At 35.3% G+C, this 21,871-nt stretch overlaps 1 protein-coding gene and 1 long non-coding RNA gene across 5 annotated transcripts in view; one reads left to right on the forward strand and one right to left on the reverse strand.

Annotated features, from left to right (window-relative positions):
* The window catches only part of LOC150099820 (uncharacterized), a 607,255-nt gene that overhangs the window by 457,807 nt on the left and 127,577 nt on the right, over positions 1-21,871 (reverse strand). For all 4 annotated transcript variants that reach the window (XR_016549418.1, XR_016549421.1, XR_016549420.1 and 1 more), the window contains exon 3: positions 16,209-16,390. This is a non-coding gene — a long non-coding RNA (uncharacterized LOC150099820). The remainder of the gene's footprint in view (positions 1-16,208; positions 16,391-21,871) is intronic.
* LOC150099821 (lachesin-like) overlaps positions 1-21,871 on the forward strand; it is a 48,004-nt gene that overhangs the window by 24,523 nt on the left and 1,610 nt on the right. The window contains exons 2-7 of the mRNA XM_090403497.1: positions 6,068-6,275; positions 11,508-11,678; positions 12,133-12,261; positions 17,284-17,571; positions 19,673-19,741; positions 19,836-19,855. Coding sequence (XP_090259623.1) covers positions 6,068-6,275; positions 11,508-11,678; positions 12,133-12,261; positions 17,284-17,571; positions 19,673-19,741; positions 19,836-19,855 — 885 coding nt within the window. The remainder of the gene's footprint in view (positions 1-6,067; positions 6,276-11,507; positions 11,679-12,132; positions 12,262-17,283; positions 17,572-19,672; positions 19,742-19,835; positions 19,856-21,871) is intronic.

Raw genomic sequence — 21,871 nt, forward strand, 5'->3', positions numbered from 1 at the left:
CAGTTAAACCTTGAGAAATCTCAAGGAAAAATCTTATCAGAAAATGCACTTAAAGGCAACTCAAAATAAACTTTGCTGACACAAACAGAACCGAAACGCTCCAACAGCGTTCTAATATTTTTCTCCCGCACTTTCTGTCTCCGAATTAAAGTGAGCTCTCTATATAGAAGCAGCGCAAGAATCCATAAGTTAACTTTCAATATCTGGTAGTAAGCACATTCTTACAGGGGGGTGTGTGTTGAACTAGCAAGCACATTAGAATGCCATCAGTGTGCCAGAGAATACGAAGGTGAAAAGAAATTCAATGGAATATTGGAGGAACCCTCGCAATTCCATACGCCTGCAGTAAATTAGTTTTCCCAAGTTTTACCGTCATCAATCCAAACTGACAAGGATAGAAATTGCATTGAGATCTCTTCTCCCATTATTCTTTCGCCATATACCGGAGTACACCCCACTAAATTCATATCCCTCCCCGTCTTCTTTCCCACCTGATTCCTAAGATTATGCATAAAAATTTCATTATTCTGCCGTCTTTCCACTTGTGTTTAATGTGGAAGATGAAAGGTCATATGCGGTGGGTGGAGAGCTCTTAAACAGTGCCGGAAACTAACAAAAGCAAGTTGGGGTGTCTATCACAGCCGTGAGGAACCAATAAATCTTTAATGACTTCAAGGCGAATGAGAAAAGACGATGCTAAGGTGAAATGATAACAGGAAAAGTAAAGAGGAGCAGAGAGAGAACGTTCTCATCTATTTGATTACTTGTAATTATCGAAGTAATTGCGAGTAGTAGCGAATGTAACTGTTAAAGTCCTCGCAAGCTTCCAGTTTCGTAAATAAATGACAAACTGAAGGTGTATCGCCGTCGGTATTTCTCTTTCTTGTTTAATAAAGAAAACATAACAAAAGCAATCTTTATTTACGGATGGAGATAAAAGAGATGAAAATAGTAGGAGATCAGTTCTGTTGCAATACTTATTTTTAGTGGTTTGGTTGCAATATCTTTTACAGTAAAATGTAATCGGAGATAGAAGATGCACAACATAATTCTGTTTAAACTGTATTCATTTATCTTATGAAACATTTCGACCTCCATTTCTATAGAAAATATTCAGAGTATATGAGAATAGAAAAATATTAGGCAACTGCCTAATTCATAAAAATAGGCACTCCGAAAAAATAGGGAAACCAACTGCTCTCTCCAGTGGCCTAATTATTTGCATGCAATAATTTAAAGTTAATGCACATTAAAATTAAATCGAAGTCGAATTTCCTGTTGATTTGAAATGTATTGCTTTCTACCGAAACTTATTACGAAAGACTATTTGAAACTGGTGTCGTACTTAATGTAATAACAGCACCGATAAATCGAACATCTTAACCTGATATAAATGCTAATGGATATTACAGTTTAATCATTTTTGATGTTAATAATGCATTACTACAAATGGGGAATTGAATTATTTATTCATATGACTACTGTGATAACAAAGGTAAAATTACACTGTTTAAGTACACTAGTTTGCTTACGTGCACTGAAATGTTTATTCAGATGACGTATTTATTATTAGCTAATCATACAGCGCAGATTGAAATAGTGTTTTCCGAATATTGAATATCTGCGTGGAAACAGAATAAGCAAAGTCGATATGGAGCCAGTTGAATAAATTTATATGGAATAAGAGAGAAATTAGCCTAAACACCAAACTAGCAGAACACAAGACAGCGTTCAATTCATCAGTGACAGAATTATAGAAAAATGAAGATATTAGAAAGGAAGTTGACATTGTTAACATCCAGGAATGTGTTAGCAGAGCTAACCTAAGATGGTATGGCCACTTAAATAGAATGGGTGAAGAAAGGTCTGCAAAACAGGTGTTTGAGACCCAGAGGAAAACCAAGGTCTAGATGGATTGATTCAGTCAGATATGCCTTACAAGCACGAAATGTTAGATACGATAATATTGGAAAGCTCAGAAATAAATGGCTGATTTGGAGGAAAATTTTTGATAGAATATTAATAATAATGTAAACTTAATTATGTAGTGCCTGAACACCCCTCGAAGGTAATATATCAGGAAATTGCTGACGATGATAAATAGTTCGCCTACAACTAAACATTTCATTAAATATTTTTTTAAATTATTTAGATTATTCAGAAGGATTTATTTAAATAAATAAATCTTTTATTTCTTGTTCGTCAGAGGGAGCAAATGAAATTCTCTAACTAACTTTTAGGAAATCGGTAAGCATCTATTATCATCACCGATTGTTGAGTTTATGGTTATTGATAATCTTGGACTTTGGAGGAAGAGGGTATAGTAGTTAACTTCGGCCATCTTCTGTTCTTAATCCTTCAGGCAAGGTGTTAAGAACACCTTGCCTGAAGCAATACGGGTTCTAAGGTCGATTTTTCTGAGTTTCAGAAATCCTTAAAAAACTCTGAGTTTTCCAAGAGAAAAAAAAAAAAAAATCTTATCTACATGTGTCAAAGATTGAGTACATTCTATAATAATTATTATGAGAATGTTATTCATAGAAAATAAAAATAAAATAAAACGAATCCGTTAACGCCTTTTATTCTCCAATGAGAGTAAGCGACGCCGTTCAGACCTATCTTTTGAAGACCTGATGGGCTGTGGGCAGCTAATCTCCCTCCTAAGTCAATCACAAACAGCTAGTCCATGACTATCAATGATTTTAATTGGCTTCCAGGGAGGAGAGTACGGCAAACTGTCCACCCACGGTACGAATGTACTATAGGTTTACAAATAAACTTTTCGTGGGTGAGAACCACATAAAATAAACAACAACAACAACAAAAAAAAACTGCTGCCATCTTGCGGTCACTAATCCTGACACTATATATTTAAATGTTCGAAAATAGTATGAGATCTCAATTAGGGAACAGGTCAAAGAAAGACTTAGAAAAAGTTCTCATCGGCGACTATAATCGAACTTCTCCTCAGGCGGCCTAGCGCTAGGGATGCCCAATACTATTTCCAGATGGAAGCAGAGATCTTTCTTTACGGTTTATGATGATCAAATGTACAAAATTTAATGTACAGTATTCTGAATAATTTAAATAATGCACGCTTTTTTACATGTATTTATATTATTCAAAAATGTATTAATAAATAATAAAATTAATGCATAAATATAAATGATAATAAATAATAAACAAATAATAGCTTTTATTATTTTTATTGGTTTTATAAAATGGCTTTATCAGTATAACGTTTCTCACATCGTAGTGTTCTTAAAATAAAAATTCTCTCTCTCATTCATTCTCTCTCTCACACACCCACACCTGTACATAACTAGATAGTAATTGTCAATGTAACATCTTTATTTACTTAAGCCTAAAACTTTTGAATGCTTAACCATCAGATGTAAGTGGTTTAATTTTATTTAAAAATAAATAAATAAATAAAATAAGGTCACTTCGAAATGCGCCCGAAACAATATTTATGGCGCAGAAGAGAAGCTACAAAATCACGTGGTTGGAGTTATTTGGTCACTGCGTGCGTATTCCTCTTGACGCAGATCCATCGGGAAAAAGCTCAACAGTTTGGAAAAACGCTGGATTAAAGAGACTTGAAGCTAAACAATTTATTTTAAGACCAACACTATATGAAAATATTTAATTTTAAAAACTGGTCCCACATGAAAACAACTAAAAAATTTCCGAAAGTGTTTTCCAACTAGAAGAAGCTTATGTGGTGTGTGTGTGTGTGTGTGTGTGTGTGTGTGTGTGTGTGTGTGTGTGTGTGTGTGTGTGTGTGTGTGTGTGTGTGTGTGTGTGTGCGCGCGTGCGCATTCGATTTTTAAGGTTAAGTTTAGAAATGTTCTATTTTCCAGCGTGTGCTGAGAATTGTGGATTTGTAGTTCGTTTTCGATTAAAAAAAAATGATTTTCTTCGTTGGGACTATTTTCATCTTTGAAAACTTGAACAGGATAAAATGAAGTAGAATTCTTCTTGGTAACCACGGAGTTAATAAATAGAGTTTTGGACTACCAAAGACGGAGAAAAAGAATTTAGTTGCCGAGAAAAATAATCAGCACTTTTTAGTTTTCGAAAAAACATATTTTGTGCTCCCAAGTTTCTGTATCAATCTCACCAAACAAACGAAGCCCTGTTTGTTTTCTTCAATCTGGTGGTAACTCCGGTGATGCCAATCCAAGAAGAAATAAATGCGACTATGCAATTAACTCGGTTATCTTCAAATGTGCAGTTAGAGTTCTCTTTTCGTCTGTTGAACAAATTGGATTCCATACAAGAAATAAAGTACCGCTTAAAAATGCATTTTGTAAGAACGTTTTAATCTAACATATAGTTTAAAATATACTATTTTACTTTAATATTAAAATCGTCTTAATATACCTTTTTTTTTCTAGTAAAATATTCATCTAAAATCGAGAAATGAAATAATATAGTGATAAACCATTTTGCTTTTTGTATACGTTAAAATGACTTCTAGAATTAAAGGAATGTTAAGTAAATGAATCAATCGGAAAATATACAATGATATTATAAGTCCTTTTTAGGACTTCCCGGGTAACAAATGGCAATGCTGTAGCCAATGAAGTTTTAACTGAGGCTCGACTATTGCCGTTACCCAGTCATGACTAATGGATGTAACATGATGGAGTGTTATTGAGCTTTTTAGCTCAATAACACTCCATCCACACAGCTTTACTTCATTCAGATGACGCGATAAAGAGTCAAGGACTCAGTCCATCGCCCAGTTCTTATAAGAATGTTAAGTAAATCTTTGGGGTTTGTACCTATGGAAAATATGGAAAATATATAATTAAAATCATTTTAAGAGTTCGGGTTATGAGTTTATATATCTATCAACGTTGTTCTACAAAAATTTAAGATCAACAAATCAAAACAAGAAGATCTTCCTTAAGGTATGTCTAAAAACATCTTTCACGTTATCACGTTTTTAATATATACCTGAATATAATATAATTCATGTTTTAATTTTAATATTTAATCACAGGAATAACCAGAGTTCCACACCAGGGGTGCCCCTTAAGAATATAGGAAAATTTGCTACATTATATTCATTTTAGAGGAGCAACATGAAAATGTTTTACAAAGTCAGCGTCTGAATTTAGTTACATTATTCTTAGGAGCATTTTAATATACAGACATAGATGACTTGTATCAACTTGAACATGGATGTTTCATTTGATTTGAACTCTTTAATGCAGAGGTTTCTGGACTGGTATAGGTTCGAATTAACACATTTCGGGGTTGTTAACATAAAGAAGTAGGTTAGGAAGCCAGTAACAATCACATGCTGCGCACGATGAACGTCCCCGTGGTATAGTTAGAAGAATGCATTCCACCTGGTTGGGAAGATCGTCTCGGATGGAGGATTGCACGATTTGGAGATGGAATGCAAAAAAATATTTCTACATACCACTACACAAATGAGAACTCTACCTTTAGATACCCACAACAAGCAAACTTTTCTGGCACTGGCATACTTACCCCTTCTCCCCTCTCCACGCAACAAAATGTTATATGGCAGTGACATCACTTACTAACTGGTAATGAGCTATCATTCCGTCTGATATACTATTACATGGTTCACCTACTTCAAGTCCTTGTTATGTATCAACCCTCAAGAAACATGGAAGAGATGCAAAACCTGTAGTACATCGGTGCCGGGCGGTTAAATATGCAAAGTGATAGCAACGCATCGGGAGGTGAAAATCATCTCCAACCTAGATGGTCTAACTGGCAATTCCTACAACTAGGAACTGCAGGAATATGCCCCTGTTTCTAACAATGCACGCATCCTTAGAGAAATGCCCTCCGCATCATCCAATATAAAGCATTAATGTGGCGGTTTTTCCCAGGGAGAAATTCGATAATACTATTAGAAAGGGGGCGCTACGAAGCTCATTCGGTATCAACAATGCCCTATGATTGGCAAAATTTCGCATTGTAATCATTAAAAAAAATTCGTATAAAATTGATATGATAATCGTCATTCTAAGCAGATCTTCCACTATTTTAAACATTCCTCTGTCTGTGTTTTATGTAGGTGGCGTGGATCAAGCTGGACACACAGACGTTACTGAGCATTCACACTCACGTGATCACGCGCGACCCTCGAATTAGGGTCAGTAACAGTAATCATCGCCAGTGGTTTCTACACATCCGAGACCTTCAGGTGATGGATCAGGGATACTACATGTGCCAAATCAACACAGAACCCATGGTTAGTCAGTTGGGTTTCTTAGATGTCATGGGTAAGTACATTCGAATTAACTGCATTAATTATGTCTTCGAAATATACTTGATACAAGTGTGACGGTATTCGCATATTATATTTGCATTTCAATTATTGCAGGTATTTGTTAATTGTTGTGAACCGAATGTTTAAATTTTTTTTCTGTGTGCGCGCGCATTTAAACAATGAATATAATTTTGCATTCAACAATTCATTTTATAGTCATTAATGACATGTTCTTATGATACCACTACATATTTGCTTTTATTTTCTCGGAGCTGTGAAGTATTCTCCCCTCCCCCCTTCATATGACTCGATCCTCTGAGCGCACACTTAAATTATTATTGCTGATTACGGTCGGAACAAGAAACTACGAGAGATTTTTCCTGACCTCTAGGGGAAACAAAAGAATGAAGCCTGTACTTTTATTATCTTACTCAAACGCAGAGGGAAAATAATACGAAAACTACTTCGACAGTCCTTTTCTAAATTAGAATCGTACAAAAGTGGGCTGTTTGAACAGCACGTTTGCCAATATTAAATAATAAAACTACGAATGAAATATTTTTCTTATTTAAATTGAGATAATGCAAAGAAGCTACAAGTCTTTCAAATATTCATATAGAGCTTCGAAATAAGAAAACAAGATGAAGTGCACTTAAAAAGAAGATGCAGATGTCGGCTGAATAAAGTCATTCTTGGAATTACGAAAGGGGGAAGCAAGAGAAAAATGAGTAGAAGCCAGCGTTTCTCTTTAGACATTTCAGATTTGGTCGTACGATTGACGGTTTCGAGTATTATCTTGCCGTAATCTAATTAACTCTGGTTGTCATGACAACATAGCTTCCGGTTCTCTGCACGATTCCGTTACCTTTGGAGAAAATGATGCGGTGACACAGAGCTAATATCCTGCACCTGAAGGAATAGGCGAGGATCTCCCAAGAGGGGAATAGACACAGTGTCGAGTTGCATTGGAAACGGTTTGAATATTTTAGTCAAAATTACGTCGTAAAGTTGACACAAGCGAGCGGGAATTGTACGCTTGTAAAATAACAAGAAGTGAGGCTGACAGTGGTGGGAAGAAATAATCGTGATGTGTTCGAAGGAAGGAATAACGTGCTCTGTTTATGACGTCTCTAATTCGCTGCGTGCTCACGTGACCAAGGGATGGATTGGTAACTGGAGCAGAAGAGGTTCGTTATAAGTGATTTAAGATGGAATAAGTTTCAGAATATATTAGCAACGAATTGGTTGACATTTTCGGGTTATTTCTGAGGAATCGGATTCATAGAAACAGAATTAGTTCGGTTCTGTTCGTTTCTCTTAGAGAGATAAACAAATCGGATTTATACGAATTTATCTTCACTGTAAGAAAATACCTGTCCATAGATAGATACAAGTTCTTAAAACAGTACAACTGAATTATAGTTGTCGTCAAAAAAAAAAAATAATAATAATAATAAAGAATAACTAAAATGATAATCTCTTCTCATCTTCCTTTACCCCTCTTTTACCTTGCGGCGTCGAGGGTTTATTAATTATCGGATCTCAAACCGTTCACAGGATAAGGCGATCAGCCCTACGCCCCGGATGTTCTCCGTAGTGTTGAGTTCTCAAGGTCGGTTTACCTGCTTTGCGGGATGAAAAACCCCAAGATAAACCGGGGAAAAACCCTACTGTCCACGCCCAATACCGGCTAACTTGGCTATGGCTGAGGAAGATCCTTCAGCCCCTCACGTCTCCGACGGGAATCGAACCTAGGACACTCCTTCCCCAGGTAGATGGTTGCGAAGCGCAAAGCCACTAGGCTAACGGCGCGGACATAAAATAATAATAATAAAAAAAAACGCTGCGCCGAATTCGAAAAAACTCATCGACCGATTGCTATTGTCTGGTGGAACGTCAACCATTGTAAGAACGCACTGTCAGATCTACAAGATGATCTCCTTCTAAGTATCCTAATGTTAAAAATGTCATCCAATACACTTTCATTATCAGCTAACGATGTAGCTTAATCTCACAATGCAGTAAATAATATATAACTGTAGTCGTAACGGTAATCGTTATGTTCTTTTACTCTGCTGTGACATTTAGCTTATCCTGATCTTGGCAGGCTCGTTTGGAAAGGAGAGTAGCCAATCAAGATTAGGATACGAAATTCTGAATGAGGATGTGTGCGTATCCTGATCTATAGTTAAGAGCACAATTTGTTGTTGTTTCCCACGTATTAGCAAGACAATTAAGATTAGAGTAAGGTAATTATTATCTATAATTTTCACTAGGATTTCAAATATGTATCAACTGTTAATCCTCAACTTAGTTATTTAAGATAATAATATATAATATGACATACTAGATGGCAGCAGTTATCTGCTGCTCTCTTCCCGGATGCCAATTAAAATCACTTATAGCTATTACTCCCTTTGGGAAGCGAAAGACAGCGAATTTTTTGTCCATTTTGCCCTGAGCGTTTCACTAAGATAAGGATAGCTACTTTAACCTGATTAATACATTTTGAAGGCATGCTAAATTTACGAAGTTCACACGCTAAACGGTCTGAGATATCAACTCAATGTACTCCCATAAATCCACCTTTCAAAATTCTTGATATAGTTCTGATTTTTTTTAAATTTCCTAAACAAGCTAAGGCGAACGCATTCGAATGCCTTGTTTGTTTAACTGTTTGAAATTAATTATTACATATTTATTAATTCAATTACTTACCGTCTTTAAATTATGGACAATATTTCTTCAGTAAGCGGTTCGGATTGCGTACTACGCCCTCTTGGTAACGCTGATCGACTTTGCGCTGAACTCGTTCCAATATTATGAACAGTATTTCATTCAGTTAAGTTTATCTGTTCCGTTTCACTTGGTATATTCAGTTCATTTTTGAAATAAAGTAGCATTTATAATATCAACTTCGACAGAAAGAAGGAAAGAAATCAAAATAATGATAATATATACACGTAATTTTACAAAACGCGATCTCCGGTATCCATTTGTTTATCTCCATAAACTACTAAAAACCGTAAAAATTTCACCTCTTACAGCCTTATTGGCGATTTTCAGAAATACACAGCACGAAAATAATTTACGAGCCATAAATTGCTATGGTGCGATACGCCACGCGGTTGATTTCAATAGCATGCATGCTCTTCATTGTGACGTCATCACACCAGCGCACGTTGCCTTCTTTTTCTGTATCGTTTCCAGTTGCAACTGTGCTCTAGATTATTGCTTTCCACAAAACTGACTTTATAACATTCAAAGATAGCTATAGCGGACTGCAAATTTCTTTGAGCAAATTGGTTCTGGGCAGTTAAGCCAAACAATATCTGAACACCGAAGCGCTCCGCTATAAGCCATCACTGGTAATTTAAGAGCATTAAAAGAAATTTGTTAGTATACGAGGGGGGTTCTGAAAAGTTTTCGGCCTAACAATGAAAAAACGAATTTATAATTTCAAAATTATTTTTTATTTTTCAACATAATCTCCCTTAAGACTGAACATTTATTCCAGCGATGCTCCAGCGCCATTATCCCGTCCCTGTAGTGGTTCTCAGTAAGATCTGCAAAATACCCTTCTACAGCTATAATCACCTCTTGATTCGAAGAAAAACGCTGACCGGCGAGGAAGAGTTTTAGTTTTGGGAAGAGATAGAAGTCAGAGGGAGCTAAATCTGGGGAATACGGTGGATGTTCCAACAATTCATAGTGCAGATCCCTTAATTTTCCCATTTCCAAAACATCTTCGTGGGCAGGTGCATTGTCCTCATGAAAGATGATTTTCTTCTGCAAACCAGGTCTTTTCTCATGAATTTTTCCGTCAGTTTGGTTATAAGATCGGAATAATAGTCCCTGGTTATTGTTTTACCCTTTTCAAGATAATTAATAAACAAAATGCCTTTAGCATCCCAAAACACCGATGCCTTGACCATTCCTGCTGATGGAACCGACTTTGTCTTCTTTGGCGCTGAACAACCGGCTTCTGTCCACTGTTTTGACTGCTGTTTGGATTCTGGTGTGTAATGGTGAATCCAAGGCTCATCCATAGTAATAAACCGATGCACAAAATCAGTTTTATTCTTGTTAAAATGCTCCAAGCACTATTCAGAGATTTTCATGCGAGTGCGTTTTTGATCTGCTGTGAGCAAGCGTGGCACCCATCTTGCGCAAAGCTTTTTCATTCGCAATTCTTCATGCAAAATATACTCCAGACGTTCTTTTGAAATGCGTATAGTCTTAGCAATTTCATGCACTTTGACTCGCCGGTCATCCAATACCATATCGTGCACCTGATCAATGATTTCTGGTGTTGTTACACTTTTTGGACGTCCTTCACGTGGATCATCTTCAAGGCTGGTACGGCCACGTTTAAACTCTGCAGCCCATTTCTTAATTGTCGAAAACGAAGGAGAAGAGTGCCCATAAACGTTTATGAACTTCTAATGAATTTCGTTTGACTTTAAACCTTTCACAAAGAATTTTATAACCGCACGATACTCAATTTTATCCATTTCAAGGGATACAGACAACACTTTTGTTTCAGACAGCTGTGTAAAACAAACTACTTGATAGAATGACTAGCAATTTCACATGGATGCTTATGACAGGTGTACCAAGTTAGAAAAAAAATTGCCGATAGTTGCCATCAATGGTCGAGGCCGAGAACGTTTCAGACCACCTTCGTATGTTTTTCGCTTTTTTTTTTTAATAATTGAAAAGTGCAGTAGAATGTTGTCACTGACTGATTGATTTTCCCTTTCAGTGGTTTCCGACCGTAGGTGACTTTGTAGGCATTGTCCACAAATTATTCTTGGTGAGATTTTTACAAGATAGTTCACCATTGCTTTCCCCAACCCCCTAATTTTATCCGGGCTCAGGGCCGGCATATGACTGGGAGGTATTCATGACTGTAATCCATGTATGTTCATGAGGCCGGTTTGCCTGTTCTGGGGGACGAAAAATCGGAGTTTCAGGGTGAAAAAAACTCCTCTGCCTCCGTATGAGACCGGCTAACTCACCTTTAGTAGAGAGAAACCAGATAACGGTTCCTCACGTCTTGAACGGGAATCGAACCTAGGTCTTTCCGAACAAAGGGCTTCGTCTATACCGACTGAGCTACGGAGGCTCTTGTTGTTGTTGTTGCCAGAAACTATTTGTTGGTCATTTCCCAATCAGTAAACCATTAATTAATCAACTCGGAACTGTCATAATAATAAATCCTGACTCATTTCTTTCCCGACAGTACCGCCATCCATCATCGAAGAAGAAACAAGCACAGACACAGTCGCAGACGAAAGATCAACAGTCAGCCTAAGGTGTCGAGCGGCTGGTTATCCCACTCCATCTATTTCTTGGAGGAGAGAAGACGGCAAAGAAATTAATTTGGGTCCTTTAGGAACGCAAAAATATCCCGGTAAGCAAAATTATTAATTACTTGTAAATCGCTGTAATTTTTTTAAATAAACGTATTAAAACTAATAAAAAAAATGGAATGTGGTTACATTTAATTAGTTAATGTCTTAAACTAATAAATAAAGTACGTTTTCTTGTTACTATTGCCGAAACGAAAAGTTTAGTTTTTCTATCAATTCTATCTAGTTTACCTGACGGGTAATGTAATCCTAGAATCTTTCTATTACTTTAATTCTGATCAATCATTTCTTAAAATTTGTTTTAAGAAATGATTGATCAGAATCCATTATTCTCTGACGCCTTTACAAAACGCCAGCCATAAAAATGTGCATACCATCGTCTTGCTAACAAAAACCAAGTCACTAAAAAAACTTTTTTAAAAACCACACGCCAAACAAATTTCCTTAAGTGTTTACTACAAAATTAACAATTTTTTTCTTTTGCTTTCTTGGCAGCTACCAAAATCGAAGGGGAATATCTAAATATCACTCAAGTGATGAGAGAAGATATGGCTGCTTACTTGTGCATAGCTTCTAATGGTGTCCCTCCATCAGTCAGCAAGAGAATCTTGTTGCAAGTTAATTGTAAGTAGTACCGTTTCTCCGATAATTAAATCTTCAACATTAACATAAATGCACAAATCCATTCACAGGAATTAAAAAAAAAAAAAAGTTTGTGAATGATTGTGAATTCTGCCTTTTAGATGCGCATGAAAGCACTTAAAATAATTAGAAAAGTCTAAAATTTAGAATGTGTTTGAAAGGCCTGTGGTGAATGTTTTTATTAGCATCTATTCATCAGTGTCTACCCGTATTCGATATTGTTGTAGTTTTAAATTGTTGCAAGCCACATTTTTGCAACAATGTCCAGAAAACTCATTCTTAAACAATGCCATATTTTTATGTATTGTATTATTATATTTTCAGCAGATATTAGTTCGTCTGACACATTTACTATTCTCTTTTTTTATGCAAATTTCGTATCTAATGATATTTTTACATCTTTGGCATATAAAAAGCATTTTAACTTATCAGCTACCTAATCATCCGATTTATATGCAACAAAATCGTAATCGCAATGGTTTCTATGATAGAAAAATAGCACAGAAATGGTGCGATTAATTAGATAAAAAACTAATTAACTTTTGAAAGTAAATGTCAAAAAAAAGAGGAAAAATTAATGAACTTTGAAAATTATTTGGTAAGTGCATTCTGTAAGAACCTTTTCCAAATATTCAATTTTTAATTAAGAACGAGACTGAAAAAAAAAAAAAAAAAGATTGTGAAAGTTGAGCCACCTCACTATGCTGCAGATATTTAAAGTACGTAAATATAACTGTTAAAATTTACTGTAAAAATTAATACCATGAGCCGATAAAGTGATAATTTAAATACTCTCCTAAGTACATTTCAGGTTCATGAAGGTTAACGAATAGTATGTAGTTGGGCGAAGTTGGAAATGTCATAACACTCATGGAATGACTGTCGTGTGTTTCTGGTGTATATAATGAAGTTCTGACCAGGAAAATCGGCAGGGCGGTGGGAACAGTAGTGAGATAAATATTCTTAAATATTTGGGTCATCTGAGAGAATGCTAAGCTGCTTCCTAATAGATGAGTTGGGCTAACTCCAATTACGACCAGTTCAATTGAGGCTATGTGTTTTATGCCAATGAAATATATCAAATAAAACTTAATTATGTTTATAATAAAATTATTTTTGCACTGCTTTGAGAAGTCGGTGCATAAAATCGATGATTTTTTTTTTTTGGCTATAAATTACAGACATTACAGTATTAATATTGTGTAATATGTGCCTGTTAAAATCCGATCCCTCGTAGCTCAGTTATTGATGAATCCCGTTGGTTGAAAAGTTCAAAGATGAGTTAGCGGATCGAATACGGAGGTAGCAGGGTTTATCTTCCGGAAACACACAAACCGGCCAGAAGAACCCAGGCATTTACAGGCATAGGATACTACAAGAATAAGGATTAACCACCCTATTCCGTCAAGATGTGGTTCGATAGCCTGCATATTACGGTGATGGTCTACATACGCCTAAAACAGAACACACTGAAATCCACATCATCACACCGTAACGCGATTGGTTTGTAAAGCTATTTAAAGAAATATCCTGAGAATTAGAAATGTATAAAGATAAAATATAATTCTCCCAAATTTTTCTTCGTCATTCAATATTTTACTAAATTTCATATCAAACTAAATAAGAGCATCATCAGTCCCCGATATCTACCCTCAGGGCATGTTAAGGATGTTATGACAGTACTACATGATTAAGTTTACATTAACTAACTTCCTATCAACAATTTTATTCCAAATGAATCTTTTATTTGTTAGATCTCCAATAATGACAGGTCTCATAGTCCTCTAAGGCACCCCTAATTGCATCTTGGTTTCCTTCTAGGTTTTTCCCTATCGTTTGGCTATTTTTTTGTTTTCCTAATCTAGTTGGGTGGCCCTACCTCCTCACATCCGTCTTGCTTACGCATTCTTGAATGTTAACAATGTCAAATTCCTTCCTAATACCTTCCTGACATTCACTCTCCTAATTTTTCTCAGAACTCTCATGTCTGTGGTCTCAAGTCTTTGATCAGTTGTTTCTTTTCTAACCCAACTCTCAGATCCGTAAGTTAAAACTGGTTTGAACACTGCTTCTTGCAAACTGCTAATTTAGCGTCTTGACTAATTCTCTCTCCTCTTACAAACAAATGTACTCAGTTGACTCCCTCACCTGACAGCTCTGATTCTGTTATCGATTTCCATATTTAATTTGTCATTTCAATCTTAATTCGAACTTTGCCTAAACAGCTGAGCTAATTTACTTGTTCTTTATTTATTCGACTGAGAATTCGTGTCTACAAGTTCCCGAATATTTTTAATTTTTTTTTTTTTTTTTCAAATTCCAAGGAATTGAAAAAAAAATAATAAAATTCCCTGGAGCAACTGTTCGCCATCATTAATGGTCATGAAGACTTGTTCTGTCCAAAACATTTATTTATGAGTAGAACGTCATCTGCATCAACTAAAAAGCTCATTTGAATGTTTCTAATATTTATATGAGTTTTAATGCTCTTTTTCTTCACAATCCATATAAATGAGAGTGGAGACCGTGTTCACCCTTGTCTTATACCTGATACTACAACAAACTATTTTTCAATAGCTTCTTCGGTTCTAAATGTTTACAACTTCAAGTAAATGATATGTGTTGCTAAAAACATCTCATTTACATCTTCCATTGAACTGCAACTTAGATACAGATCCATGTTATATTCCCACGATTTCTCAACTATCTGTCGTAAAGTGAAAATCTGATCCTGACAGCCTCTATTTGACCTGAATCCAGCTTGTTCTTCACTAATCTTCTCTTCCACAATTCTTCTCAACCTTTCCTCAAGTATACTTGCATAAATCTTACCAGGAACACTCAGTAGGGAAATACCTCTGTAATCGTATTCAGTTTTATTTTCTTTTTACACAGATGGGTAGGTAGTATGAGAGTTCTATTCCAATCATCTGGAATCCAACCTTCTGGCTAGGTCTTTTGAATTATACAGTGTGCATCCACAGAAAACCTTTTGCTCTTCCATAATTTGAACATCTGCGGTTGAATATGGTTACTCCAGCTGCTTTTCCACATTTCAGATTTCTGGTGGTCTTTTTTTCCTCAAGGATTGATGCACTCCTGATTGCGTTTCTGTTAAATATTTTCTACCAGTTTTGTCACTACTTATATCGTGACTAATTCCCTTATTCTTTATCATCTTTGATTCTTTTTCTATCATCTTTTGTTACCTGCATGATATTTACCCTCTATATTCTTCCCATTACTTTTGTATAGCTATATTTACGTACTTTTTTATTTCTGTTTTTATTTACAAGGCACATATGCCCTTGACAAATTTTCGATATGATTTAACACTTAAATATATTCGTGAATATGACGAAAATAAGTCCTAATACCGAGTGTCGCTTTGCCACAATTGCACAGACAATTCTTGATAAGTGGTTTGCACTAAAAACAGGGAAAAACGAACCTTAATCTCACCTTGGGCTATTACTCCTAGTTATTTTTCATTATAAATATAATTTTGAATTCGGTAAATTGGTTTATCTTAACCTCGTTTCATAGCATAGAATACCACCACAAATATTCAAGTTTTCTGGCGGTTTGATTTTTTTAGCGGCGGTGGTGGGGGGGGGGGGCAAGGAAAACTCTGAATTTTCAAAGAAAATAAAGCACTTTTCTCGGCTTGGATGGGTAGCATACCTCCCTATAAACAATCCCCTCGTAATCTCGATTCGAAACCTTGAAGAATATTTCTTAAAATATTTAGAAAAATAAACTTAGAAGCGTAATTTTGTGTTTGATTGGCGTAATAGAAACAAATTATCTTGCAATAATTTCCTATCAAACGTGATGAGAACAACAAATTACTACAATTGAGTTAACGATGCAAGTAATTATTTTAATTTCTCAGAAATTCGCGTGCATTTGCTAAAATGACTGATTACCTGACATCCGGATAATACGGATTCTGTTTAAGGTCTACTGGCATGGAGCATTTCAAACACTGTAAAAATATTATTAATCCATTCATTCTTCTGCCATAAGTGTACTCTTGTAAATGGCTGGAATGCACCATCTCCAATCAACTAGGAATTGATTGCTGATGATAATTTATCAACCAACTAAACTGTAAGAAAACCAGAGAAACAGAAATTAGTAGAAATAAATAGAAAGAAAATCATTTTACTTACAACATTACAGATTTGTTCAACATGTTGTGGCACAAATACTCACAAACATGCACTAAACTGAGGTTATCTCTGGTAAGAACGAATGCAAAGCTCAAAAATATCACTCTTAGAGAAATGTGAAATGTCAGATTTATCAATAGAATAGCTAGATAAGATTGTACGTGATAACTTATGCATATACATTTCAGTTCAGCAACGAACAATATCACGTGAATTTTACGTATAAAAATCTTGGGTTTTTGTTAGTTTGAGAAGGATATGATGTCATATTTTCATTACAATTTCAAAATTCAATTGAGTTCCTGATAAAATAGGAATGCAACTTATATTTTAACTATAATATATTATTAAAAATTTTAATAACTTAAACGTTTTCTATAATTTTAGAAATATAACATACACCTTTAAAATTTCCACATCATAGAATTATAATTAAATTATCTTTTTTTATTAATGATGTTAATGTTAATTAATAATATGTTAATTAAAAATATAATATAATATATATGTTATGAATTATATTATAAACATTCTTTTAGTACTAATCTGTGGAATGTAATGAAACCTTTATCCATCAACAATAGTTTGAGCTACCGATAATTTTGAAAGTCAGAAGGAGAGTACAGCTAACAGTTGTCGCCATCTTTTGATCCTAAATCTTAATTCGTACTATCATTGTCTGAGAAAGTTAGTTTCAAATTCTATCTTTGAAAACATTCCGTAACAAAGTTAACCTTTACTTGTTCCTATCTAAAAATCACTAGAGACCATTTTTTCTCACTTGGCTATAAAATTAAGAATAATTTCTTTTATTTTTCCCCATTTTTAGTTCAGCCCAAGATTCGGGTCCCAAATCAACTAGTAGGAGCACCTGCCGGAACAGATGTCATGCTAGAATGTAGGTTAGAAGCTTCCCCCCGACCTCTCACATCGTGGATAAGGAACGATGGAGTTATTCTTTTGAACAATAAGAAATACGAACTAAGTGAAGAAGAAGACTCCTACAAAATCCTGATGAGACTTAGGATACGGGATCTCAATGAAAGAGATTTTGGATCGTATAAATGCGTCGCTAAAAACACCCTTGGAGAGAAAGAAGGGTTTATACGTCTGTACGGTAAGTATAGTATCTTTCAAATCTATTTATCAGTGAAGAGTTTTCAAATATAAGGGTTAACTGAAACATTGTCAGAATTTATGTTTTCCTGTTGTATTTTCATTTTTAATAAACTAATTATGCGTTCTACTGTATGAGTATGAATTAAAGAGCTTGGTCTTGAGAGACAAATGGCATCCTTAATGCTTTTGATTGTTCAAATCGAGCGATCGAAATCGTCTACTTCTATAACGCTCAGATTCGGGTCTGGATCCAATTCGATTGAACAATCTCACATGCTAATCTCGATGAAAAAACCTTCTTCATGGAAGAATGGCGATCTCACATATGATGCATAGTAGGATCGCAATTGCAGGTATCCATACACAACAATCAAGATGCACTGTGACACTTTGAGTTTCTCCAAGATTATCATCAATTCGTCGCCATCTTGCTCCACAGAAGTAACACGTTGGATCCAAACTCTATAGCTCTACATTAAAAGTGAATTTTTAGCTCAGTTTTCTACAATAAGTTACCAGATCCTAAATATGTCCTTACTAACCCAAAGGTTAAGAGTAAGCCGTAATTCCACTCGTCAGAAATGAAGGGCCACGGATTATCACAGCGGGCAATATTTATATACTGTAGATACATTCAAATGAGTAGGAACCATATGCGGTATTTATGGAGGAATATAATAATTTAACAACAAAAAATAGAACTTTGAAGTTAGATCATGAATTAATTCAAGTCAATGACGAGTTCAATGGGATTTTCAGAAAAAAAAACATCTGAAGCAGTGAACAGCATTATCAATGACAACTGAACAAGGCCAACAATTGCATGATAGAAGGTATCGAAGAGCTTGATACCTTCTTCTTCTTGTGTGTGTGTGTGTGCGTGCGCGCGCACACACACACACAGAGATGTATTAATGTTTTACTTAATAAATACAAAGTACTCAAGCTTATCAGTTCCCCTGCGATAAACTTCGTACAAACCAAACTTGTCTCTTTCTCCTTTCCTCTGATCTAACTTCATTATTATCCTTTGAAAATAATTCACGTATCCTCAGATACAAAGAACAAGTTCACAAATTTTATTCCTTCGGTTGCTCAAGGTTCTCAGTTTTCTGTTGACTGCGTCCAAACACCTTACCAAGTGCTACGATAAGTACAGTATTCCGCTCACTCCTCTCTCATGATGGCTATTTTTTTTTTCATCTTTCAACAAAATAAGAAAAAAAAAAACTCCCAAATGTCAAAGACTAATGCATTAGGGGGATATGTTCAACGACTTTTTCATCGTAGGCGAGTTTAAAAACCTTCCAAGAATCTCCACCATGCTTGACTGAAGGGCGACAAAGTACGAACATTGATTATCAGAAAATTCCGGAGAGTAAAGTCACCGACATTTTTTATTTCCCATGAACTAACGTATTTTTATCCTTTCGGCCAACATTTCTTATGTTTTCTTTCAATTAAACTTGCGCTCTGATACATTCTGCAATCCCATTCGCTACAAACACTTGGGTTTTACAGAAAGTCAGATTGAGTGCTTTTTATCAAATGAAAACTTTTAAGTTCAAATCTATGAGGGCAGGAGGCGCGCACAACCAGTTAATACAAGTAACACTTTTATGCTGTAGCAATAACAACTGTTTAAAGAACCTATAACACGTTGGAAGGTAGTGCTAGTGCGATATGCTGTCTTGAAAATTTATGCGATTTGCATGCATAATTTAGCAATAACAAATGATTAGCGACACTTGACAAGTCTATTACAAACATCTAATGCCACACAAAGAGGTTACATTAGATTCAGCAAGTTCATCCAACTATTGAGTAGACCATGCTGTGGAAGTGAATTAAGCAGGCATAGTTCACTAAAGATTTCTCTCTGATTCTAAAATTCATATTTATATAAAAAAAAAAGGAAAATACAGAAAAGTGTATACCTTTATTTGTATTTCGATGATGCATAATATATCTTGCTATTTTATATTAACAAGTTGATAACTTTTCTATTTCTCTAAAGCCACTTATTTATTCTTATATAATAGTTATAAATAATTTCAGCAAATACCCAGTTCACAATACTATGAATTGGCTTCTTTCAGAAATTCCACCTCCTACAAGCGTCCCTCAACCAACACCCGCTTATGAAATCTACTTGCCACGTTTAAGAGGTAAGAAACTTACAAAGAGATTAGAAAACTTAAGTAATATAGGGTTGTCATGTCATCTATTATGTTATATACAGTATATCTGTTACTTCTATAGAAGCATTTGCTTCAAAATATGTGATTGTCCTGCTAATATACCTTCTATAAAAGTACATGCTCAATCAAAGGATTTAAATCGTATGAAATACAACACACGACTATTTTTATTATATTTGCAATTCGTAATTGTATGATAAAAAAGCAAATCACTAATTTTTTTTTTTAAATAATTGATCCAAACAATGAAATTCTATTGTAGCTGTAACTCGGTGTAACAAACTGTAGCGTAGCTATAACAAACAGTCAACACGTTGGTAGAAAATTCCCAACAGGAATGCCATCAGAAATACATATCCATACTTGGAGTAGAGAAGCTATTCAAACCTGAAAGATGGAAAGGAAGCCGGAGTAGATATTCAACCAGAAATGCTCAAACATGGAGGTATAGAAGTCTTAGAATGGCTGCACTGCATAGTTCAGAAGGCCTGGACAGAGGGACGAATTCCAGATGATTGGAGTAGAGCTCTCATAGCACCCATCTATAAAAAGGGAAATGAAACTGAATGTGAGAATTGCAGAGGTACCTCCCTACTGAGTATTCCTAGTAAGATTTATGCAAGCATACTTGAGAAATTGCTAAGAAAAAATGTTGAAAGAAAATTGTAAAAGAACAATCTGGGTTCAGAGCAAACAGAGGTTATCAGCATGAGATTTTCACTTTAAATTAAATAGTTCAGGAATACAAACAACTATCTGTATTTAAGTTTCGTGGATTGCTGGAAAAGGCGTGCGAAAAGATGCCAAGAGAAAAGATGTTCAAACACTACAGTATAGGCTCAATGGAACATTATTATCGAGCAATACATAGAAGTTAGTAATGGTGTAACTTTACATGCAGTATTATGGTAATGTGTATATCCTCTGAGGATACATGTCCGGAATTTGACGATTTAAGTATTTAGGTTTTAAGTTTCGTTTTAAGTCTTAAATACTGTATGCTTCCAATTTCCATTCTCCTCTTCCCAGTCACTCTCAGAATGAGCTCCCCATTGTGCTCGTTATAAGCTGGACTCGAACCCAGAACGTGTAGAAAATGTGAATCAGCTCACCGCTGAACTAACAAACGCTTAGGAAACATAAGCAAACTATTGTCGCCATGGGAACATTACGTCATATCCTTTTTAAGTCAACAAACGCAAGATATTATTTATTCAGATATATGCGAATCGTATTCTGGAATCCAGTGTTTAAACTGCAGTAAGAATATCAAGGCAACTCGTTTTGAAATACCTCGTTTTTAATTTTAATGCAAAGATCACTAATTGAAATATTTTATATTGCGTCAGGAAAGACATCTTCAATAGGTCATATGTTTGTAGCGTTTATTTTTCATGAGAGAATATATATTACCAAAAAATCAAAGAATTTTGTCTCTAACTTACAGATTATTAAAAAAAATCATTTTTTCTTTACTCAGGTGCCTGAAAAATGAGCTTAGCTCTCTCTCTCTCTCTCAAACTTTAATAGAAAATGTAGAATAAAAAAAAAATGGCTGCGAATTATTCCCTCTATTATATCACCGGATTTATAAGGTGCTGTCTCAGATAATGAATGATTCGACTTCAGTATTTCGTACAGAATAAGCGCTTTCTATTCCCATAATGGCTTGTAATGACCTTTCTTTTGACTGGTTGGGAACCTTCACATTTCTCTGAAATTTATTTTTTATCTTCACGTAGAAACAAGTAAATAATTGGCATTACAAACACCTCTTCGCAGTATTAAACTTTAATTTCTTGCATACCTCATTCGACACATTACGAAACCAGATCGTGCCAGATAAAGGCAATCCTCACACAGCGCACGGCGAATATAATTTATTACTTCAAATGGCCTCGTGTAAGAGATGGAGTTCGTTGCTACTCGTGGCGTGAAAATGACAAATGTAAATATATGATGGATGACTTCCTCTCCCATTTCTCCGGGACAGCATCACTACCGTAAGCTATTTATCTAAAGCTGGGGGAAGAAACTCTGCCATAACAGCCATTATTGGCATTCCAGGGTGATTTATACATGTAGAATCCTACTTTC

Source organism: Typopeltis vanoorti, chromosome 14, assembly GCF_054136105.1.
Source record: "Typopeltis vanoorti isolate ZY-2024b chromosome 14, IOZ_Tvanoo_1.0, whole genome shotgun sequence".
NCBI lineage: Eukaryota > Metazoa > Arthropoda > Arachnida > Uropygi > Thelyphonidae > Typopeltis > Typopeltis vanoorti.